At 46.5% G+C, this 20,279-nt stretch overlaps 1 protein-coding gene across 1 annotated transcript in view; it reads left to right on the top strand.

The window, feature by feature from the left end:
* LOC140203832 (cytochrome P450 2B4-like) overlaps positions 1 to 20,279 on the top strand; it is a 67,004-nt gene that overhangs the window by 25,896 nt on the left and 20,829 nt on the right. The window contains exons 4-6 of the mRNA XM_072269935.1: positions 9,128 to 9,288; positions 11,361 to 11,537; positions 16,143 to 16,284. Coding sequence (XP_072126036.1) covers positions 9,128 to 9,288; positions 11,361 to 11,537; positions 16,143 to 16,284 — 480 coding nt within the window. The remainder of the gene's footprint in view (positions 1 to 9,127; positions 9,289 to 11,360; positions 11,538 to 16,142; positions 16,285 to 20,279) is intronic.

The following is a 20,279-nucleotide window of genomic DNA, read 5'->3' as shown; positions in this document are numbered from 1 at the left end:
ATCATGTCAGCAGCTTCCTCTCAGCTTTTCACTGCCAGTCACGCAAGTCCCGGGTGGAGACTCAGGAATACCGTCACACTCAGATGTAGAAGGATTCTTCATTGCTGTTTCCGTAACAATTTTGTTTTACCTGTTAGGGATGTTAGCCCTGAGCTGAACCCCCGAACCTGGAGGACCGGTGGACCACTCTTAGTCTGGCCTCTACCCTTTAACCTGTTCGGCATGGGGGACCCTACAGGGCCCTTTATAACCATATAACCATATAACAATTACAGCACGGGAACAGGCCATCTCGGCCCTTCTAGTCCATACCAAACCCTTATTCTCACTACTTTCTCCAGCCAGCGTAGCTCTCCGGGACATTGAGGCACACAAGCCCCTAAATCACGACAAGTTTGTGGTCCTCTTAGAGATTGTGCCCCACAGGACACAGCATCCACTGCTAGGGTTGAATGGCCTGCCTTACAAGGACTTCCACTCATGGGATCTGGGCTTTATCGGTTTTTCATTTACTTGCTTTATTGAGATACAGCACAGAAAAGGCCCTTCCAACCCTTTGAGCTGTACTTACCAGCAGTCCCCCAATTTAACCCTAGCCTAATCACGGGACAATTTACAATGACCAATTAACCTACCGACCGGTACGTCTTCGGACTGTGGGAGGAAACCAGAGCACCTGGAGGAAATCCACGCTGCAGAACATACAAGGTCCTTAACAGGCAGCAGTGGGAATTGAACCCGGGTCGCTGGTACTGTAAAGGGTTGTGCTAACCACTGTGCTACAAAGGCACTGGTTCGCACCCTGCTGGAACAAGTGTGATCAATATTTTTAGGAGGAGTGTCAAGGATCTTTTCGTTATTTATTTATTTAGATACACTGTGGAATAGGCCCTTCTGGCCTCTCGGGCCGCGCCACCCAGCAATCCCCCAATTTAACGCGCTTAATCTCAGGACCAACTAACCTACCAATCAGTACGTCTTTGGACTGTGGGAGGAAACCGGAGCACCCGGAGGAAACCCACGCGGTCACGGGGAGAACGTACAAACTCCTTACAGACAGCGGCGGGAAGAGGGTTATGTAAATCATGGAACACAAATCCCCCTCAGCCCACGATGTCGTTGCAACCTTTTAATCTATTCCAAAATCATAGAGGCTGTTAGGTTCTTGATTCATCATCATCAGGTGCCATGCCCAGTCTGAGCTTTGACTGCCATGGCCCACACACTCCTGTTTTGGGTCAAGTGGATCAATTCATTGGTATTCATTTCCAGTTCTCTGGCTGCTGTCTCCATCATCGTTTGTCTTTGTCTTCCTCTTGCTTTCTTCCCTTCAAGCTTTCCCATAATTACCGTGCATTCTAACTCCTCTTTCCTAATCACATGTCCCATGAAGTCACGTTGCCTTTTCATGATCTCACACATTATTTCTCTTTTTGTGTTTGCCCTGTTCATGACATCCTCATTAGATATTCATTTTGTCCATGATATTCTTTGCATCCTCCTCAAAAACCACATCTCTGCTGCTTCAATTCATTTCCTCATGCTACTGGATATTGTCCAACATTCTGATCCATATAACATGACTGGATAAGCATAACATTTCAGTACTGTGAGGCGGGTTGTCATGCCTAGTTTCGTATTGGTCAGTATACTCTTCATTCTCGTAAAGGTGTTTTTTGCCATCCCTATTCTTCTTTTGATGTCCATGTCGCACCTGCCATCTGATGTCACCCAGCTTCCTAAGTAGCAAAAGTTCTGTACTTGTTTTATATCTTTCCTGTTTGTTCTCAGTCTACAGATAGGATTCTCCTTCGTTTTGGATATCACCATACATTCTGTCTTTTTGCAATTGATAGATGACCCATTTTTGCACTTCCTTCAACAATTATATCAATTAAGTTTTGTAGTTCTTTCTCCGTACTTGCAATTAACACAGTGTCATCCGCATATCTGAAATTATTGATGTTTTAACCGCCAACTTTGATTCCCAAGATGCCTCTTATTTTTTTTTAATATCGTTTCACTGTACACACTAAACAAATCAGGGGAGAAAACACACCCTTGTTTAACGCCTGTTTTGATTTTTGTAAACTGACTCACTTCTCCATCTATTCTTACAGCAGCAGTTTGTTCCCAGTACAGATTTCTGATTAGGCGGAGGTCTTTCGAATCTAGAGTTTCCTGTAATATTTCAAATAACTTATTGTGCTTCACTTTATCAAATGATTTTGTGTAGTCAATAAAACAATCTTTTTGTACTTGAATAGCTCGTTCTGACAGTACCTTTAACATCAATATTGCATTTCTTGTACCTTTGTCTTTCACAAAACCACATTGTTCTTTACCTATTTCAGATTGTATCTTACTTTTTGCTCCTGTCATCAAAATTCTGAGAAGTATCTTGGTGATCTGAATCATTAAACTTATGGTCCTATGTAATTCACATTCTATTGCTCCAGGTTTCTTAGGAAGAGTGATAAATACTGATATTTTTCATCTCTTCTGGTATTATTTCAGTCTCATAAACGTCATTGATTAAATCAATAAGTTTTTCAATTCCATAATCTTCAAGGGCGATAATTTGTTCTATTACTAATTCATCAGGACCTGCTGCCTTTCCTTTCTTCATCTTATTTATTGCATTACAAAGTTCAGATCTTAAAATACTTGGACCTTCAATGTACTTCTTAATTTCTGGTTTTTCGCCTCAATCGTCTTCAAACAATTCTTGAATATACTCAGTCCATCTGTTTATAATCTCATCTTTTTCCATGATAATGGTATCGTCCTTTGCTTTCAAACATCCACCTGAAGAACAGAGGAGCCTTTTATCAGTGATATTCCTGATTTGTTGATGAGTAAGGGCAATTAAGGATACGGGGAGAAGGCAGAAGAATTGGGTTGAAAGGGTTAACAAATCAGCCGTGGTGGAATGGTGGAGCAGACTCGATGGGCCGAATAGCCTAATCCTGCTCGTATGTCTAATGGTCTTATGGACTCAGCTTTCCATGGTTCAATGGTTGCATTTAATAACAGAGGATGCTTACTGTATACAACCTGAAATTCGTACTCTTCACAGACATCCAGGAAACAGAAGAAAAACCCCAAAGAATGAATGAATGACAGAAAAACGTTAGAACCCCAAAAACCCCCTCCCCCTCCCACAGACAAGCAGTAGCAAAGCATCAACCTTCCCCCTCCCCTTACTTGTTCCAGCAGAAAGCAGCAGCACCCCCCCCCTCCATCACCCACCATGCAAGCAATAGAAAACCCCACAGAGATCTTGAGCTTGTGTCCATCAGGAATTGCAGTCTACAACCCAGCACTTTAACATGCTACAGGCTCTCTCTCTCTCTCTCGAGCTAACAAGGGAGAGAGGTAGGTCACCACCGGCAACCCCCACACTGTGGGGGGAGACCAATGGCTTGCCATTTCGATGTTACAGCCTGAAGCGTCGCTCTTATTTTGATTTCCCCCGACTCAACAATCAGCAGACTCTCCCCCACCCCCAATTAGAGAGAGAGAGAGAGAGAGAGAGAGCGTAGAGGCCTCCAACAGCCCGTTGTCTCAATTCGTTGTGACTTTACCACCAATTGAACACTTCCTGTTATTTATAGAACTTCCACTTTAAAAAACATTGAATAGGATTAGATGCGAAACCTATTTAGTTAATCTCTTGCCTTGGAATATCTCACGCTCGTCTCCTCCCACAGTTTCTCCTTTTCTAAGTTACTTTCCCATAACCTCGCCCTGACAAACTGCTGACTCTGCCTGAAACGCCGATCAGTTCAGAGAACTCAGAACTCGAGGTGTGTTGTAAAAACTTCCTCTTTATTCAAAGGGCTGGCCCTGTTTCTGGACGTTGTTAATCCTTGTTAAAGGTGATTGCAACATTACTAATTGCTTCCTGCTGTGACACACTCCGATGACAAAATCTTTTGCTTCAATGATCAATCACTGCCAAATATTCAAAGCTATTACTTTGGAGCTATATTGCGCCAATGCCGATTTAACCCTAACCTAATCACAGGACCATTTACCATTCCCACTTAGCCTGCCTGGTACGTCTTTGGGGAAAACCAGCATATTCCACAGTGAGGATGCATAGTGAATCCTTACGGAGGAAACATGGGGTGGCGCGGTAGCGTAGTGGTTAGCACAACGCTTTACAGTGCAGGCGACCCGGGTTCGATTCCTGTCACTGCCTGTAAGGAGTTTGTACGTTCTCCCGGGGACCTCTTGGTTTCCTCCCACAGTCCAAAGGGTTAATTGGTCACTGGTTAATTGTCCCATATGAGTGCTAGGGATTGCTGGGCGGTGTGCCTTGAAGGCCCGTGAGGACTCATTCTGCGCTATCTGTCAGTAAGATACTGAAATTGAACTCTGAACTCCAGATGCCCCGAACTCTACCTGCCCTGGTGCCAGATGAGAGATTGTGATTAAATACTTTTGAAAACATGAAACCTGATAACGCAGACGGTAGTCTTTCAGCCTGTGGCACTTGTGTCTCATGATTACTAAGACAGAAAGTTGGCTTGGGCTCAAAAGCCAAAGTAAAAAGGCTTTCAGATAGCAGGGATAGCGTAGTGAATGAGACAAAGACACAGATGTAGTCCAGAGGCACTGAATCTCAGGGACGATAGAAACCATAGAAACCATAGAAAATACAGCACAGAAACAGGCCTTTTGGCCCTTCTTGGCTATGCCGAATCATTTTCTGCCTAGTCCCACTGACCTGCACTCGGACCATATCCCTCCATACACCTCTCATCCATGTATCTGTCCAATTTATTCTTAAATGTTAAAAAAGAACCCACATTTACCACCTCGTCTGGCAGCTCATTCCATACTCCCACCACTCTCTGTGTGAAGAAGCCCCCCCTAATGTTCCCTTTAAACTTTTCCCCCCTCACCCTTAACCCATGTCCTCTGGTTTTTTTCTCCCCTTGCCTCAGTGGAAAAAGCCTGCTTGCATTCACTCTATCTATACCCATCATAATTTTATATTCCTCTATCAAATCTCCCCTCATTCTTCTATGCTCCAGGGAATAAAGTCCTAACCTATTCAACCTTTCTCTGTAACTGAGTTTCTCAAGTCCCGGCAACATCCTTGTAAACCTTCACTGCACTCTTTCAACCTTATTTATATCCTTCCTGTAATTTGGTGACCAAAACTGAACACAATACTCCAGATTCGGCCTCACCAATACCTTATACAATCTCATCATAACATTCCAACAACCTCATCATAACATTCGTAAACAGAAAATATTCTGCAGATGCTGGGGTCAAAGCAGCATGCACAGAATGCTGTAGGAACTCAGCAGGTCAGGCAGCATCCGTGGAACAGTGAAATGTTGACTGTTCGTTTCCACGGATGCTGCCCGACCTGCTGAGTTCCTCCAGCGCTTTGTGCGTGAATCTCGGTGACCTCTGGCTGGTGGCTAACGAAACAAGGAGGACGACCGAATACTTAGTTAATCACTCTTTTCCTGGCAAATGGTCATCGCAAACGATAGTCTGTAACTTCCCTTTGAGCCATTCGATGCGGCAGATCCAAGGCGAGGCGAGGCAGTGGGCCCGTCACCGAGGGCGAGAGACACCCGTGGTTCCGGTCGATTTAAGCGCTGCGCCGAACCGGGGTGGCGGGGTCCAGGCCCCGGGGCGTATCGAAGCAGCTGAACCCGATGTTTGGACGGCGATTTAGGCGCCGGGCCGGATTGAAAGTGTCGGGGTGTCGGGGCCCAAGGGTTGGGCCTGTTCAGCCCACTGCCCTGTGCTGAACTGAGGGTTGGTGGACAGACTCACTTTGTGGACTTCCGTTTAGAACACTACACAATTGTTATTGTTTGCATGATTTGCTTTTTTTTTCCTTCTCTGCACGCTGGGTGTTTGAGGCACCCCATGGGACCCCACTTCCCTCCTTCTCCAGCCCTTGACCTTTCCCACCCACCTGGCTTCACGTATCACCTTCCAGCTGGCCTCCTACCCCTCCTCCCACCGTTTTATTCAGGCATCTTACCCCTTCCTTTCCAGTGCTGAACACGGATCTCGGCCCGAAACGTCAACTGTTTACTCTTTTCCACAGATGCCTGCCTGGCCTGCTGAGTTCCTCCAGCGCTTGGAGACTCTTGCCCTGGACCTTCTGCATCTGTAAACTTTCTGCTGTTTACCATAAATTAGATGTCTGCTTCCATCTTCTATAACTCTACCATACAAAAGGGGGAGAAAACGGGGGGCTACAAACCGGTTCAGAACCAGCAGAGAGGTATATGATTGAGTTATTATACAAGGTCTGATGATAGGACATGTAGAGTATGATTAGACAAATGGTCGGTACATATAAAAGGTTAGAATGTAAAAACAGGGATGTAATGTGTTGAGGCTTTATAAGCAGACATCCCACCTCTCTCGGAAGTTCCGGGAGCCTCCCGCATATTAATAGTGGCTCCCTGATGCCCGCAAGTTATATACAATGTCCCAGAAATCAATTTTTTTCGGAGCGAGTGAGCAGGCGAGAGAGAGAGAGCACGAGAGAGAGAGAGAGACAGAGAGAGCGCACCATGGCAAAGTGTTCCGAAAAAAGGAAATATAAAATGTACGTCACCCCAGACTACACTAAAGTGTACCCCTGCCTAATAGGGATCAAAATAATGACAGTGTTGCTCACTGCACTGTTTGCAACAGTGACTTTTCTATTGCCCGTGGTGGGTTAAGACTGTAAAAGACACGTTGAGGTGAGTTTAACAGATGTCATTCGTTCATTGGTATAGCTAACGTTATTTAAACTGGGTGGCTAGCAGCTAAGGAACTACTCTATTGCAAACAGCCCACCTCTCCCGGAAGTTCCGGGAGTCTCCTGCAAATTGATGGTGCTACCTCCCTGAAATGAGTTTTTGCAGGGTGGGATGTCTGTATAACGCACTTGCGAGGCCTCGCTTGGAGTATTGTGAGCAGTTTTATGCCCACTTGCTAAGAAAGGACGCAGTGATATTGGAGAGAGTTCAAAGGAGATTCATGAGAATGATTCCAAGAATGAAAAGCTTGTCATACGAGGACAGATTGAAGGCTCTGGGCCTGTACTCACTGGAATTCAGGAGAATGAGGGTGATCTCATTAAAACCTATTGAATGTTGAAAGACCTCAGTAGAGTGGATGTGGAGAAGATGTTTCCTGTGGGGGGAGAGTCTAAGACCAGAGGACACAGCCTCAGCATAATGGGATGCCTATTCAGAATGGAGATAAGAAGGAACTGCTTTAGCCAGAGGGCGGTGAATCTGTGGAATTCATTGCAACAGGCAGCTATGGAGGCCAAGTCATTGGGTGCATTAAAGTCAGAGGTTGATAGGTTTTTGATAATTCAGGACATGAAGAGATATGGAGAGAAGGCAGGAGATTGGGGCTGAGCGGGAAATGGATCAGCCAGGATGAAATAGTGGGCCGAATGGCCTAATTCTGCTCCTATATCTTGTGGTCGCAAAACTGGTTGCTGAGGTGGAGGAGATATCAGACTGATGAACAAGGACTCCTAGGTCTCGTTGTACTTCCCCTTTTCCTAATTTGACACCATTCAGATAGTAATCTGCCCTCCTGTTCTTGCCACCAAAGTGGATAACCTCACATTTATCCACATTAAACTGCCCACTCACCCAACCTGTCCAAGTCACCCTGCATTCTCATAACATCCTCCTCACATTTCACACTGCCACCCAGCCTTGTGTCATCTGAAAATTTGCTAATGTTACCTTTAATCCCCTCCATCCTTTCATAAGGTACCACTCCTTCACCCTGAGGGTAGACTCAACTTGGCACAATGGATCAACACACTGGAACGGGAGTGAGAGAATATTGGAAACCTGTAAAATGCCAATTCAAGTAGCATTACAACCGCTACTGAAAACTAAGAAAATTCTCAAAAATTACAGAAGCAACTGTACCGTGATTACTGGAAAATTCACTGAACAATTAAATACAGCATTCTCTGCTGAAGTCTTAGAAATAAATAAACATATATATATAGAGAGAGAGAGAAAGAGAGAGCCAGGGTACCTACGACTTTTGCACAGTGTTGTAATACTGGTTAAAAGAGGAAAGTGTTTGGGAAACTGAAATAAGAGTACTTAGCTTTGTATTAGCTCAGTAATGTGGGTGATTATATAAAACACAAGCAGCATAAGAAAGTTAAACTGCAAGGAAGACAACAATTCCACACCCCAAACCTACAGCAGATATACGGCGTAAACACGAGGAATTCTGCGGATGCCGGAAATTCAAGCAACACACATCAAAGTTGCTGGTGAACGCAGCAGGCCAGGCATCGACTCAAGGAAGGGATACAGTCGGCGCTTCGGGCCGAGACCCTTCGTCAGGACTTCAAAACGTCGACTGTACTTCTTCCTTGAGATGCTGCCTGGCCTGCTGCGTCCACCAGCAACTTTGATGTGTGTTGTAGATATACGGCATTGTGACACGGCTATTGACTGGTAGCGCAAGATCGAGGAAGCAAATGGCCCTTTCTCTTCTTTCTCTCTCTCTTTCTGTACCCTACCGTTACCTGTCTAACGTCGCCAGCCATGCTGCACTAGTCCTGCTTGGAATCATGGGACATAAAGCCGATAAACGTCCAGGGCCTCCTGACCTGCCTCCCTTAATGCGAACCATGAAAATGGTCGATAAACAGGATGCCCGCTCCCAAACTTCTATTAACCACCTGGCTTCACCTGCCACCTGCTAGCTATCCTACTTCCAATACCCCTAACCCCTCCAAAACCCCCCCATCTTTTTATTCTGGCATTTTCCCCCTTCCTTTCCGGTGCTGAAGAAGGGTCTCAGCCTGAAATGTTGACTGACTTTTTGTGGACGCTGAGTTCCTCCAGCACTTTGCGAGTGTTGGTTTGGATTTCCAGCATCTGCCAGAAGTTCTAGTGTCGCCTGCTCCTCGCTGAAGGTCACTCCAGGATCGTCTCTTTGGTGACACTCCAGTGTCACCAGCCTTACGGTGCTGGTTGGTCTGAGGTGGCCAGAAATCTCCAATCCAACGTACCGGGCTTGACACAAGGATGGCCTCCTTCCTCTCCGCTGGCTACTCAGTGAACCGGTCTGAGTCTCCTTCTTACTCTCTCACCAGAGTCGCCCTTTGACCCCACGTTCCAGCTCAACTCGGCCACGGCCAACATAATGTGCGCCATTGTCTTTGGGAACCGTTTCGACTACGAGGATCCGAAGCTGCTGGCTCTCCTGCGGATGATCGACGAGAACATGAAGGTCATCAGCAGCCCCTGGGGGCAGGTGAGTCCGCCGGTCACTGTCTCCTCTCCTCTTCCTTCACTCGTCCCTTCGGCCTCGTCAGATAGAGGTGGAGGGTTGCCCTGGGGAGGAATGCAGGGGACTCAGCCCCCGTTTGCTCATGGCACGCACGAGCAAGCTACCCACCAGTTCACCCAGCTGTTTGAGAGCGTTAGGCCATAAGATCTAGGAGCAGAATTAGGCCATTTGGCCCGTTGAGTCTGTTCTGCCATTTCATCATGGCTGATCCATTTTCCCTCTCAGCCACAATCTCCTGCCTTCTCCCCCCGTATCCCTTCACGCCCTGACTAATCAAGAACCTATCAACCTCTGCCTTAAATATACCCAATGTCTCAGCTTCCACAGCCTCCTGTAGCAACGAATTCCACAGATTCACCACTCTCTGGCTCCATTCTCCATTCTAAATGGGTGTCCCTCTATTCCGAGGTTGTGCCCTCTGGCCCTAGATATCCCCACCATAGGAAACATCCTCTCCACCGAGGTGTTAGCTCCATAAAGTTGTTGACTGTGTTTCCTATATTACAACCCTTAGTGAAGTGATAGAGTTGATTCCAGAGTGCATTTTCAATTGGCCAGAGATTGAGAAGGTTAAAGTACCAGAGGCCTAGACAAAGTAGAAGTGGAGAGGATATTTCCAGTCGTGGAGGAGTCTAGGATCAGAGGGCTCAGCCTCAAAATACAAGGACGTCCCATTAGAACAGAGATGAGGAGGCATTTCTTTCGCCGGAAGCTGGCGTATCTGTAGAACTCGTTGCCACAGACAGCTGTGGAGGCTGAGTCTTTGGGTATATTTAAAGCAGAGGTTGATAGGTTCTTGTTTCGTTATGTGGAGAAGGCAGGAGGATGGGGCTGAGAGGGATCATAAATCAGCCATGATGGTAGAACAGACTCGATGGGCCAAATGGCCCAATTCTGCTCCTATGTCTGTTAGAACAATTTTTCTGGCTTTAGCACATTTACATTTAACAAATGACTTTGGCTACAGTCTTCACATCTGAATGTGTATTGCGGATTTAATTTGGAGTGCAGCTCTGAACAATGGGTTCCTAAAAGCCATGAATCCCAATCCAGACAATGCTGATTAAAACTCACTTAAATGTCTGTGGTGTGCATGCAAATCGGGATGTGTGAAGTTGGTGTGTGGTTTCAAAGACAGCATCGTCCGTATGTCAGACATCCCACCTCTCCTGGAAGTTCCGGGAGTATCCCGCATATTAATACTGCCTCCCTGATGCCCGCAAATTATATACAATATCACGGAAATCAATTTTTTTTGAGAGCAAGCGAGAGAAAGCAAGCGAGAGAGCGAGAGAGAAAGCAAGTGAGAGGGCTTGAGAGCGCGCGAGCGACCATAAGAGAGAGCGAGCGCGAGCGAGAGCGCGCCATGGCAGAGTGTTCCAAAAAAAATATAAAACGGACTTCACCCCAGACTACACTAAAATGCACAGCTGCGTAATAGGGCTCAAAATAATGACAGTGTTGCTCGCTGCACTGTTTAAAACAGTGACTTTTCTATTGCCCATGGTGGATTAAGACTGTAAAAGACATGTTGAGGTGAGTTTAACAGGTGTCATTCGTTCATTAGCATAGCTAACGTTATTTAAACTAGCTGGCTGGCTGCTAAGGAGCTACTCTATCGCAGACATCCCACCTCTCCCGGAAGTCTCCCACAAATTGATGGTGCTACCTCCCTGAAATGAGTTATTGCAGGGTGGGATGTCTGATATGTATAAGGATGGAAGTGTCCTTTGATGTTTAGTGCACAAAATACCAAGCCCCAGGTTGGGCCAGGGAGACATTTCGACCAAAAGCGTCTCCTGCCACACCCTGTTTTGAAATTAATAGCTTTGTATCTACCAGTAATTTTCGCTGGTGACTTCATTCAAGCAACAACCATGTTTTGTGATGTAAGTACAAGTTTTGTCACTTTTTATACAAAACAAATGCATATCAGATGTTGGGCAATAGAACGGCCTCTCACAACTAAAACCTCATTCTGCCCCACCTGCCAGCCGATTCCCAGCTCACACTAATCACTCCTATCTCCTTTCTAGTTGTATGATCTACTTCCAAACCTTCTGGACCACCTCCCAGGCCCACACAACAGGCTCTTCGAAAACGCAGATAAAATTAAAAACTTCCTGAGGGAAATGATCCAGCTTCACAAGGACACGCACACCAAAGGGAAGCGCCAGGATTTCATCGACAGCTTCCTCCTCAGAATGAAAGAGGTAAGTGAAGGAACAGCAGTCAGTCAACACTAAGGGGCCTACCACAGGACGTGGTTTAATATTAGACAGTAAGGAAGAGGTTCCCAACCTTGCTTTTTAAACTACGGACCAACAACATTAAGCAGGAAGTGTCCAATGGATCCCGGGTTGGGATGCTCTGTTATAAGGGGACACAGATGGAAGGTAGAAAGGGCTGGCAAGTAACATAACGCAGACATCCCACCTCTCCTGGAAGATCTGGGAGTCTCCCGCATATCGATAGTGGCTCCCTGACGCCCGGAAATGATATACAATAACCCGGAAATAGATTTTTTTGAGAGGGAGAGCGAGCACCCTGATTGGTCTCTCTTCGTGCTAAGAGTGGTCCTCATCCACCGGGCCGTGAGGAAACAATATGATTTGGCGATATGAAACGATATGAGTCATTTGCACCTTTCCTCATTCCCTGACACGCCCACTGTTGAACTTGAACGCACGCGAGGTCATTACCCGCGCGTCATCCATGTCAGCGCGGGAAGGAGATCAACTGCTCGAGCTTGCAAATGACAGTGGGCTGAAAAGTATGTTTGACATAACATCTCTGCCGGCATTCTGGATCAAAGTCAAGGCTGAATATCCTGAGATAGCCACAAAAGCACTGAAAACGTTGCTTCCATTTCCAATATCATATCGCTGCGAAGCGGAGTTTTCTGCAATGAATGCAACGAAAACTAAATTGCAGAATAGACTGGACACAAGGAACCCCCTTCGAGTATCGCCGTCTCCCATCACCCCTCGATGGGACCGTCTTGTTGCAGGGAAACAAGCCCAGGGCTCCCACTGATTCAGCGATATTGGTGTGTTGCAATGATTTTATATGTTCATACGGGGAAAATATGTGCTGTGTGTTTAATATCCAAACGTTACTTAAAATGTTATGATGCTATTGACATCACCTATATTCCAGTCGTGATTAACACCACCCCTCCCGGTCGGCCGGTCTGCAAGAATATTGCCAATATTAAACCGGTCCGTGGTGCAAAAATGATTGTGGACCCCTGCTAAGTAGACCTATCAGTTTTCTCTGTGGGCGGGTTTTACAGTCGACCTCAAAAATAATGACAGTGTTGCTCGCTGCACTGTTTGCAACAGTGACTTTTCTATTGCCCATGGGGGGTTAAAATGTAAAAGACATGTTGAGGTGAGTTTAACAGGTGTCATTACAGCATAGCTAACGTTATCTAAACTAGCTCGTTAGCTGCTAAGGAGCTAAGCTATTGATGTCCTACGTGATGAGGCCAAACTCCCTGTAGCCTTGCTTAAAGTTGTAATAGAATAAACATGATAATATAATATAATATAAGTACATATTTTAATGTCACTTTTTCTGCATATACCCAACTTGGTTTACAGATTAGATAAAATCACTAAACGAAGTATTACATATACCTTTGGATGTCGATGGGGAAGGCGGGGGGATGCTACCTCCCTGAAATGGTGGTGATACCTCCCTGAAATGAGTTTTTGCAGGGTGGGATGTCTGCATAACGGTTGACTTGTGAGACAGAGCAGAGGAGGTTCACCAGGTTGATTCCAGGGATGAAGGGGTTAACGTATGAGGAGAGACTAAGTCGCCTGGGACTGTACTCTGGAGTTCAGAAGGATGAGAGAAGATCTGAGAGAAATATATAAAATTATGGAAGGGATAGATAAGATAGAGACAGGAAAGTTGTTTCCACTGATAGGTGAGACTAGAACTAGGGGACATGGCCTCAAGATTTGGCCGGGGGGGGGGGTGGACTTGGGATGGAGAGTCGTGAATCTGTGGAATTCTCTGCCCAATAAGACAGTGGAGGCTACCTCAGTAAATATATTTAAGACAAAGTTGGATAGCTCTTATCAAATTACGGTATTGCTTTGCAATGTTGTAACTATGTGTTATAATTATGTGGTTTTTGTTAGCTTTTAAGTCGGTTTGTCATGTGTTTTTCGTGATATCATTCTGGAAAAACAGTTTATCATTTCTTAATGCATGTATTACTAAATGACAATAAAAGGGGACTGCGTATCCTCATAATCATAATCATAATAATAATAGATTGTTGCACAGTAGGGGAATTAAGGGTTATGGGGAAAAGCGGGGTAGGTGGAGATGAGTCCACGGCCAGATCAGCCATGATCTTATTGAATGGTGGTGCAGGCTCGACGGGCCAGATGGCCAACTCCTGCTCCTGTTTCTTATGTTCTTATGTTGTCATGTTGGCACCGTGGTTTACCGCACCTGCTGTAAGATTGGGCTTCAATCTCCGCCACTGCCCGTAAGGAGTGGGTGTTCTCCCCGTGACCATCTGGGTCTCCTCCAGCTGTTCCAGTGTCCTTGCACATTCCGAAGACGTACGGGTTAGAGTTAGTAAGTTCTGGGCGTGCTATGTCGGTCCCAGAAGTGTGGCGACATTTGCAGGCTGCCCAGCACAACCCTCACTGATTTAACTTGATGTAAACGACACTCTTTCGCTGCACTTTCGGATGTACCCATGACAAATAAAGCTAATCTTGTTTTAATACCAAGAATTGTGAGGTGATGTCTTTGGCAGTAATCAAGATGGAGGCTGTCAGTGGTGCCCAACGATGGCAGGAAACCTGTGCAGGTGAGTTTTTAAAGTGGAAAAACCGCCGCACTGAGGCGGTCCCACTCTCTCGACCTCAAGTCCAGTGGTACGAGCGAGCATCACAAACTGGGATTTTTTCTCAGTTGCAGTGGATGACCGTGACGTCTCCTGTGCCTTGACATTCCCTTCGCCCTCCGCGGGGCGCTGCAATACGGCCTTCCTGGCCGCTGGATCTCACTGTAAATCTCATCCGCCTAGTCGCCAGAGCCGGCTTCACACACTCGGACAGCGATGTCCCTACCTCACCTAGTTTAGCCCGCCTGTGATGGGGTGCGGCTGCTGTGGTGTGCGAGAGCTGAGTGAGGAAGACGATTCGGACAAAATTGGTCTGTTGAAGGGCTACATCCACACAACTTCTTGAGAGGCATGGCTACTGAGCCTCTGGAGACCCTGAGAAAAATAGACTCACGAAGTACAAAAACAGGGAAGATATATTGAATCTGCTTAAAACATAGTTTGGGCCACAATTGAACTGCTGCCCAGTTTCGGTAGCCTCATTTTCAGGGGGATGTTAAATCCCAGTGAAAGTTCTGAAAATATCCTGAAACGTCGACTGGTCACTCTTGTCCATCGATGCTGTCTGGCCTGCTGAGTTCCTCCAGCATTTCTTGTGTGTTGCCCTGGATTTCCAGCACCAGCAGATTTTTTTTTCATGTTTGTGGTTCTGAAAAGATTTACTGGAATGGCTCCGGGTGAGCGTTTTGGCTGCAAGGTTAGATTGGAGACGCTGGTGTTGTCCCTTTAGTGTGGAGCAGTACAGCACATGACAACAACACACACAAATTATTGGAGGAACTCAGCAGGCCAGGCAGCATCTAGGGAAAAGAGTAAACGGTTGACTTTTGTTTTTGTGCTGAGACCCTTCATCAGGACACTTTCAGAAACTTCACCAGAACCTTAACATCCTCCCGACTCCTGCTGAAGGGCCTCAGCCTGAAACGTCGACTGTCATGCTGAGAGGGAAAATGGAGGCGGGAGGAGAAGATGGCGGCACGACGCAGCGCGCGTGGCCTCTCCGATGAAATGATATCGTATTTGTTAAATAGGGGTCGTGCACAATTCTGATTTGATGGAGACAGCCGTGAGAAGCACGGAGGAACATCTGGAGAAACTTCTGAAATGCCTGGTTCACTGCAGCTGCTACTGTGCAATCGAGAATCTCCAAAGGGGAAGGCCCCAAACCCTCGGCTTTTCCTGTTGCTGGCGGCCGGGGCTGGGGTCGAAGCGCTCGGCAGAGATGGTACTTGGTGCTCGGTTTTGGAGGGCTGGTTGGAGGCTCGAAGTTTTCAGACGACTCAGAGTCGGACTGTGGTCGGGTGCTTCCAGGGTGCTGCATCGGCAAGTTTGCGGCGCTAGTAGCTCATGGCAGGAAGAGAGTTTTTCTTCCTTCTCCGGTCTGCGTGAGATGATGGGACTTCCGAGAGACTTTGAACTTTTTTTACTGTGCCCGTGGCCTGTTCTTCATCAAGTTATGGTATTGCTTTGCACTGTTGTAACTATATGTTATAATTATGCGGTTTTTGTCAGTTTCTCAGTCTCGGTCTGTCTTGTGTTTCTGTGATATCACACCGGAGGAACATTGTATCATTTCTTAATGCGTGCATTACTAAATGACAATAAAAGAGGACTGCGTGTCCTCATAATCTAATCTAATCTAATCAGCCAGGATGAAATGGGAGAGCAGACTCAATGGGCCAAATAGCCTAAGTCTGCTCCTATGGTCTTATGACTTCAGTAAGTACTGTCAGAGTTGTCAGTGAGACCGCATTAGGCTATTTATAGTCCAGCAGTGTGCTTGGGTGTTCTGCTGTGCAAATAACAAAGAAACCACTCTGTAAAGTTCTTATCTCCCTGGTTATTTCAAATAAATGTAATTTTTCTATAACAGATCTTAACTATATTTATAATTAAAGAGGAACCGGTGAAGTGGGTGTAACCAGAAGTTGCTGTTTTACAGGAGAAAAATAACCCAAGGTCAGAGTTCAACGACGAGAACCTTCTCCTGTCCACTTTCAACATATTCCTCGCCGGGACCGACACCACCAGCTCGACCATGAGGTGGGGTCTCCTGCTGTTCTTGAAGTACCCGGAGGTACAGGGTGAGTAGACACCGGATCAGGTCCTCTCCTGCATGTCGCCCGTTCTCCTTTTGGATTCCAGGGAAGATCTGCGTCAGCCCGAAATGCCGACTGTCTGTTCGTTTCCATGCCTGACCTGCTGTGTGTGTGCATTCCTCCAGCAGGTAGTCTGGTTCTCCAGCAAAGAGCATAGAACTGTACTGGGCAGGAAAAGGCCCTTCAAGCCAGCCAAAAAGCAAATCAAGCACATCCAAGCTCTAATCCCTCCCTACACCATGTCCATATCCTTCCATCTTCCTTACAGTCAAAGAAAATAAAGGCATCCGTTAGTCTCACGAGACCATGGATCTGCGTCTGGAAAGTCTTCACTCTCCAGGGTGCAGGCCTGGGCAAGGTTGTAAGAAAGACCGGCAGTTGCCCATGCTGCAAGTCTCCCCTCTCCACGACACCAATGTTGTCCAAGGGAAGGGCATTAGGACCCATACAGCTTGGCACCAGTGTCGTCGCAGAGCAATGTGTGATTAAGTGTCTTGCTCAAGGACACAACACGTTCCCTCAGCTGGGGCTCGAACTCACGACCTTCAGGTAGCTAGTCCAATGCCTTAACCACTTGGCCACGTGCCCACACAGTCATGTGCCTATCATGTTCCTTACAGTCATGTGCCTATCAAAATGTCTCTTAAAAGCCTCTAATGTATTTGCCTCTGCCCCCCATACCAGGCATCCACCACTCTCTGAGTAAAAAACACATCCCCTTGATCCAAGGGGAAATCATATTGTCAGTGTGTGACATGTCATGTCCCACGTGCCAGTTCATGACTCACTTTAGATTCACTGATCGGACACCTGAAACACAAGAGATTCTGCAGATGCTGGAAACCCGCACCTGAAATGCCGGCGGAGCTCAGCAGGTCAGGCAGAATCTACGGAGAGGATTAAAGAGTCAACATTTCAGGCCAAGAACCTTCAACAGGATTGACGAAACCTTAACTCTATTTCTATCTCCACAGCTTGTGAGCGTTTTTTTTTTGCCATTTTCATTTTTTGTCTCAGGTTTCCAGCATCTGCATTTCTTTTGCTTCATTACGTTGCCTTCTATCTGCAGATCTTCTTCCCTGTGAGCTAGCACGGTGGTGCTCTGGGCATGATGCCCTGAACAGAGTGAAGGTTGAGATGAGTTGGATTTGACTGAAAGGTGGGAGCTTAACTAGCCTCAGTTGCCTCTGCTCATTATGATGCCGACGTTTAGGGCGGCAACGAAGGTCCTCCATCTCTAGCTGTGTTCAGGCCTTCCTTCATTATGTTTCGGTTTTCACTACAGTCAGTCACACAAGTTTCAGGCGGAGACTCAGGAATACCATCACGCTCAGATGTAAACGGATTCTTCATCGCCATTTCCTTAACAATTTTGTTTGGGTGGAGGACTGGTAGACCACTCTTAATCTGGTCTTTACCCTTTGGCATGGGTGACCCTACCAAGAGCCAAAGCACAAAGCCCTGACTCCAGCCAACATAGCTGTCTGGGTCATTAAGGCACGCAAGCCTCCAAAACCTACGACAAGGTTGTGGCGCTCTTGGAGGGTTTACTATATATGTCCTGCTCTCGGAGGGTCACATCAGTGAACCAGAGATAACCTTCTCCCCTCTCCAAGGACTCAATACTCACCTGCTGCCCCTGACTAAACCCTCCAGTACTCGGAGTACCCAAGGTGCCGGAGTTTAGATGGGCTGCTGCCCTGCATCATCCACTTGAAATGACCTTAAATAAAAATCCCCTTGTTCACAGAGTGCAGGGAACATTTGTAGTGTCCTGGCCAGAAGCTAGAACCATTGCACAGACAGCACCAGAGATCGAATGAAACCTAGAGCAGTGAGAGAGCGGCCCTGTTGTCTGCCCTAGGATCTGTTTCCACCATGTCGTTCCCTTGACGAGCTGCCTTGGCACTTTTCAGGATCTCCTGATGGGCTTGGTATCTAAAAAATCATGCCACTCCTTAATGAGGCCATTCGGGCCATTGTATCCGTGCGTACCTTTTTTAAAAAGTCAGCCCAGTGATCACACTCCGTTTCTTCCCGAAGACCTGCAGGTTCTTCTTTTTCAAGTGTTCACCCTATTCCCTTTCAAAGGCGTACAGTACATTGAATCGGTTTCAAGCCATCTACTCCAGAGCTGGAAAGCTTGCAACAGATGAGATTCTCCTCATTCTCCCTTCCAGTGCTTCTGAAACGAATTTATCAAGGAGCAAGCATCTCACCTGGCTCTCACGTTTGTGCAACTTCTCAAAGGGGGTACTTCCTCTTAAAACATGCGGTCCTTCAAATTTAGTAACAGAGCCTCTCCCTTAGTTACATCCTATTCCCTGGCCAGGTATAATATGATACAAGATTCAAGATTAAAGATTGTTTGATGTCATTTGCAGGTGCAAAGGAGAACAAAATTATTGTTACTCCAGATCTGATGCAGCGCAAAACAAAACACCAAAGATAAAGATCTCAATAATAAAAACACACACACACACGCACAATAAATTTCTCACAACATAGAAGATCGAGAGATTTGAGAGGTATACAAAATTATGAGCAGTACAGATGGGTAAATACAAGCAGGCTTTTTCCACTGAGGCTGGGTGGAAAGGTGAAAAGCTTAGGGGGAACTTTTTCACTCGGAGGGAGGTGAGAGTGTGGGAGTGTAAGTGGTGCATGCGAGCTCGATTTCAAAGTTTAAGAGAGGTTTGGATAGGTACATGGGTAGGGGTATGGAGGGCTATGGTCCCGGTACAGGTGGATGGGAGTAGGTAGTTTTGGTACGGACTAGTTGGGCCAAAGGGCCTGTTTCTGTGCTGTACTTTTCTACGACTCTATGTCTCTAAGTCTAAATACAGAAGCTAGCTTATATATATATAGATTGATTGTATGGCCCTAGAGTGACACTGGGCTGTACTCAAGGTGACTGGCAGGAAATGATAAAAGTTATGGTGGAGTTAGTGGGTGGAGGTGTTGATCAGCCTTACTGCTTGGGGGAGATATTGTAACTGTTGTTGCGTCTGAGGGCCCTGCCATGGATGCTACCTAGCCTCCTCCCTGATGGGAGTGGGACAAACTGACCATGAGCAAGTGTGGGTGGGATCCTTCATGATGTTACTGGCCCTCTTCCAGCACCTTTCTGTTTCTGTGTCCTTGATGGCGGGTAGGCCAGTGCCAGTGACGCACTGGGCAGTTTTTGACTTGCCTTCCTGTCCACTGTAGTGTGGTTTCTCTGCCCAGTGAAGCAGCTGAGGTTGTCCCATTAAATATATGTAAGACACAGATTGTTGTATCGTGGTGGCATTAAGGGTCATGGGAGAAAGGCTGGTGGTTAGAGGGCTAAGTCTACAGCCAGATAAGCCATGCTTTTATTCAATGGTGGAACAGGTTCACAGACATCCCCCCCCTGCAAAAACTCATTTCAGGGAGGTAGCACCATCAACTTGCAGGAGACTTCTGGGAGAGGTGGGAAGTCTGCAATAGAGTAGCTCCTTAGCAGCTAGCCAGCTAGTTTAAATAACGTTACCTACGCTAATGAACAAATGACACCTGTTAAACTCACCTCAACATGTCTTTTACAGTCTTAACCCACCATGGACAATAGAAAAGTCATTGTTGCAAACAGTGCAGCGAGCAACACTGTCATTATTTTTGACCCCTATTAGGCAGGGGTACACTTTAGTGTAGACTGGGGTGACGTATGTTTTATATTTTTTTGGAACACACTGCCATGGCGTGCTCTCGCTCGCGCCCTCTCTCTCTCTCTCGTGGTCGCTCTCTCTCCCTCTCTCGCTCTCTCTCACGTGCACTCTCTCTCGTGGTCAATCTTGCGCTCGCTCTCAAAAAAATTGATTTCCGTGATATTGTATATAATTTGCGGGCACCAGGGAGCCATTATTAGTAGGCGGGAGTCTCCCAGAAGTTCCAGGAGAGGTGGGATATCTGGGTTCAACGGAGAAGATGGCTGACTCAAGGTCCTATTTCTTCTGTTC

The sequence above is a fragment of the Mobula birostris genome, chromosome 10 (genome assembly GCF_030028105.1).
Source record: "Mobula birostris isolate sMobBir1 chromosome 10, sMobBir1.hap1, whole genome shotgun sequence".
Classification (NCBI taxonomy): Eukaryota; Metazoa; Chordata; class Chondrichthyes; order Myliobatiformes; family Myliobatidae; genus Mobula; species Mobula birostris.
The sequence above is the reverse complement of the archived record's forward strand: the minus strand, read 5'-3'. Positions and strand labels throughout refer to the sequence as shown.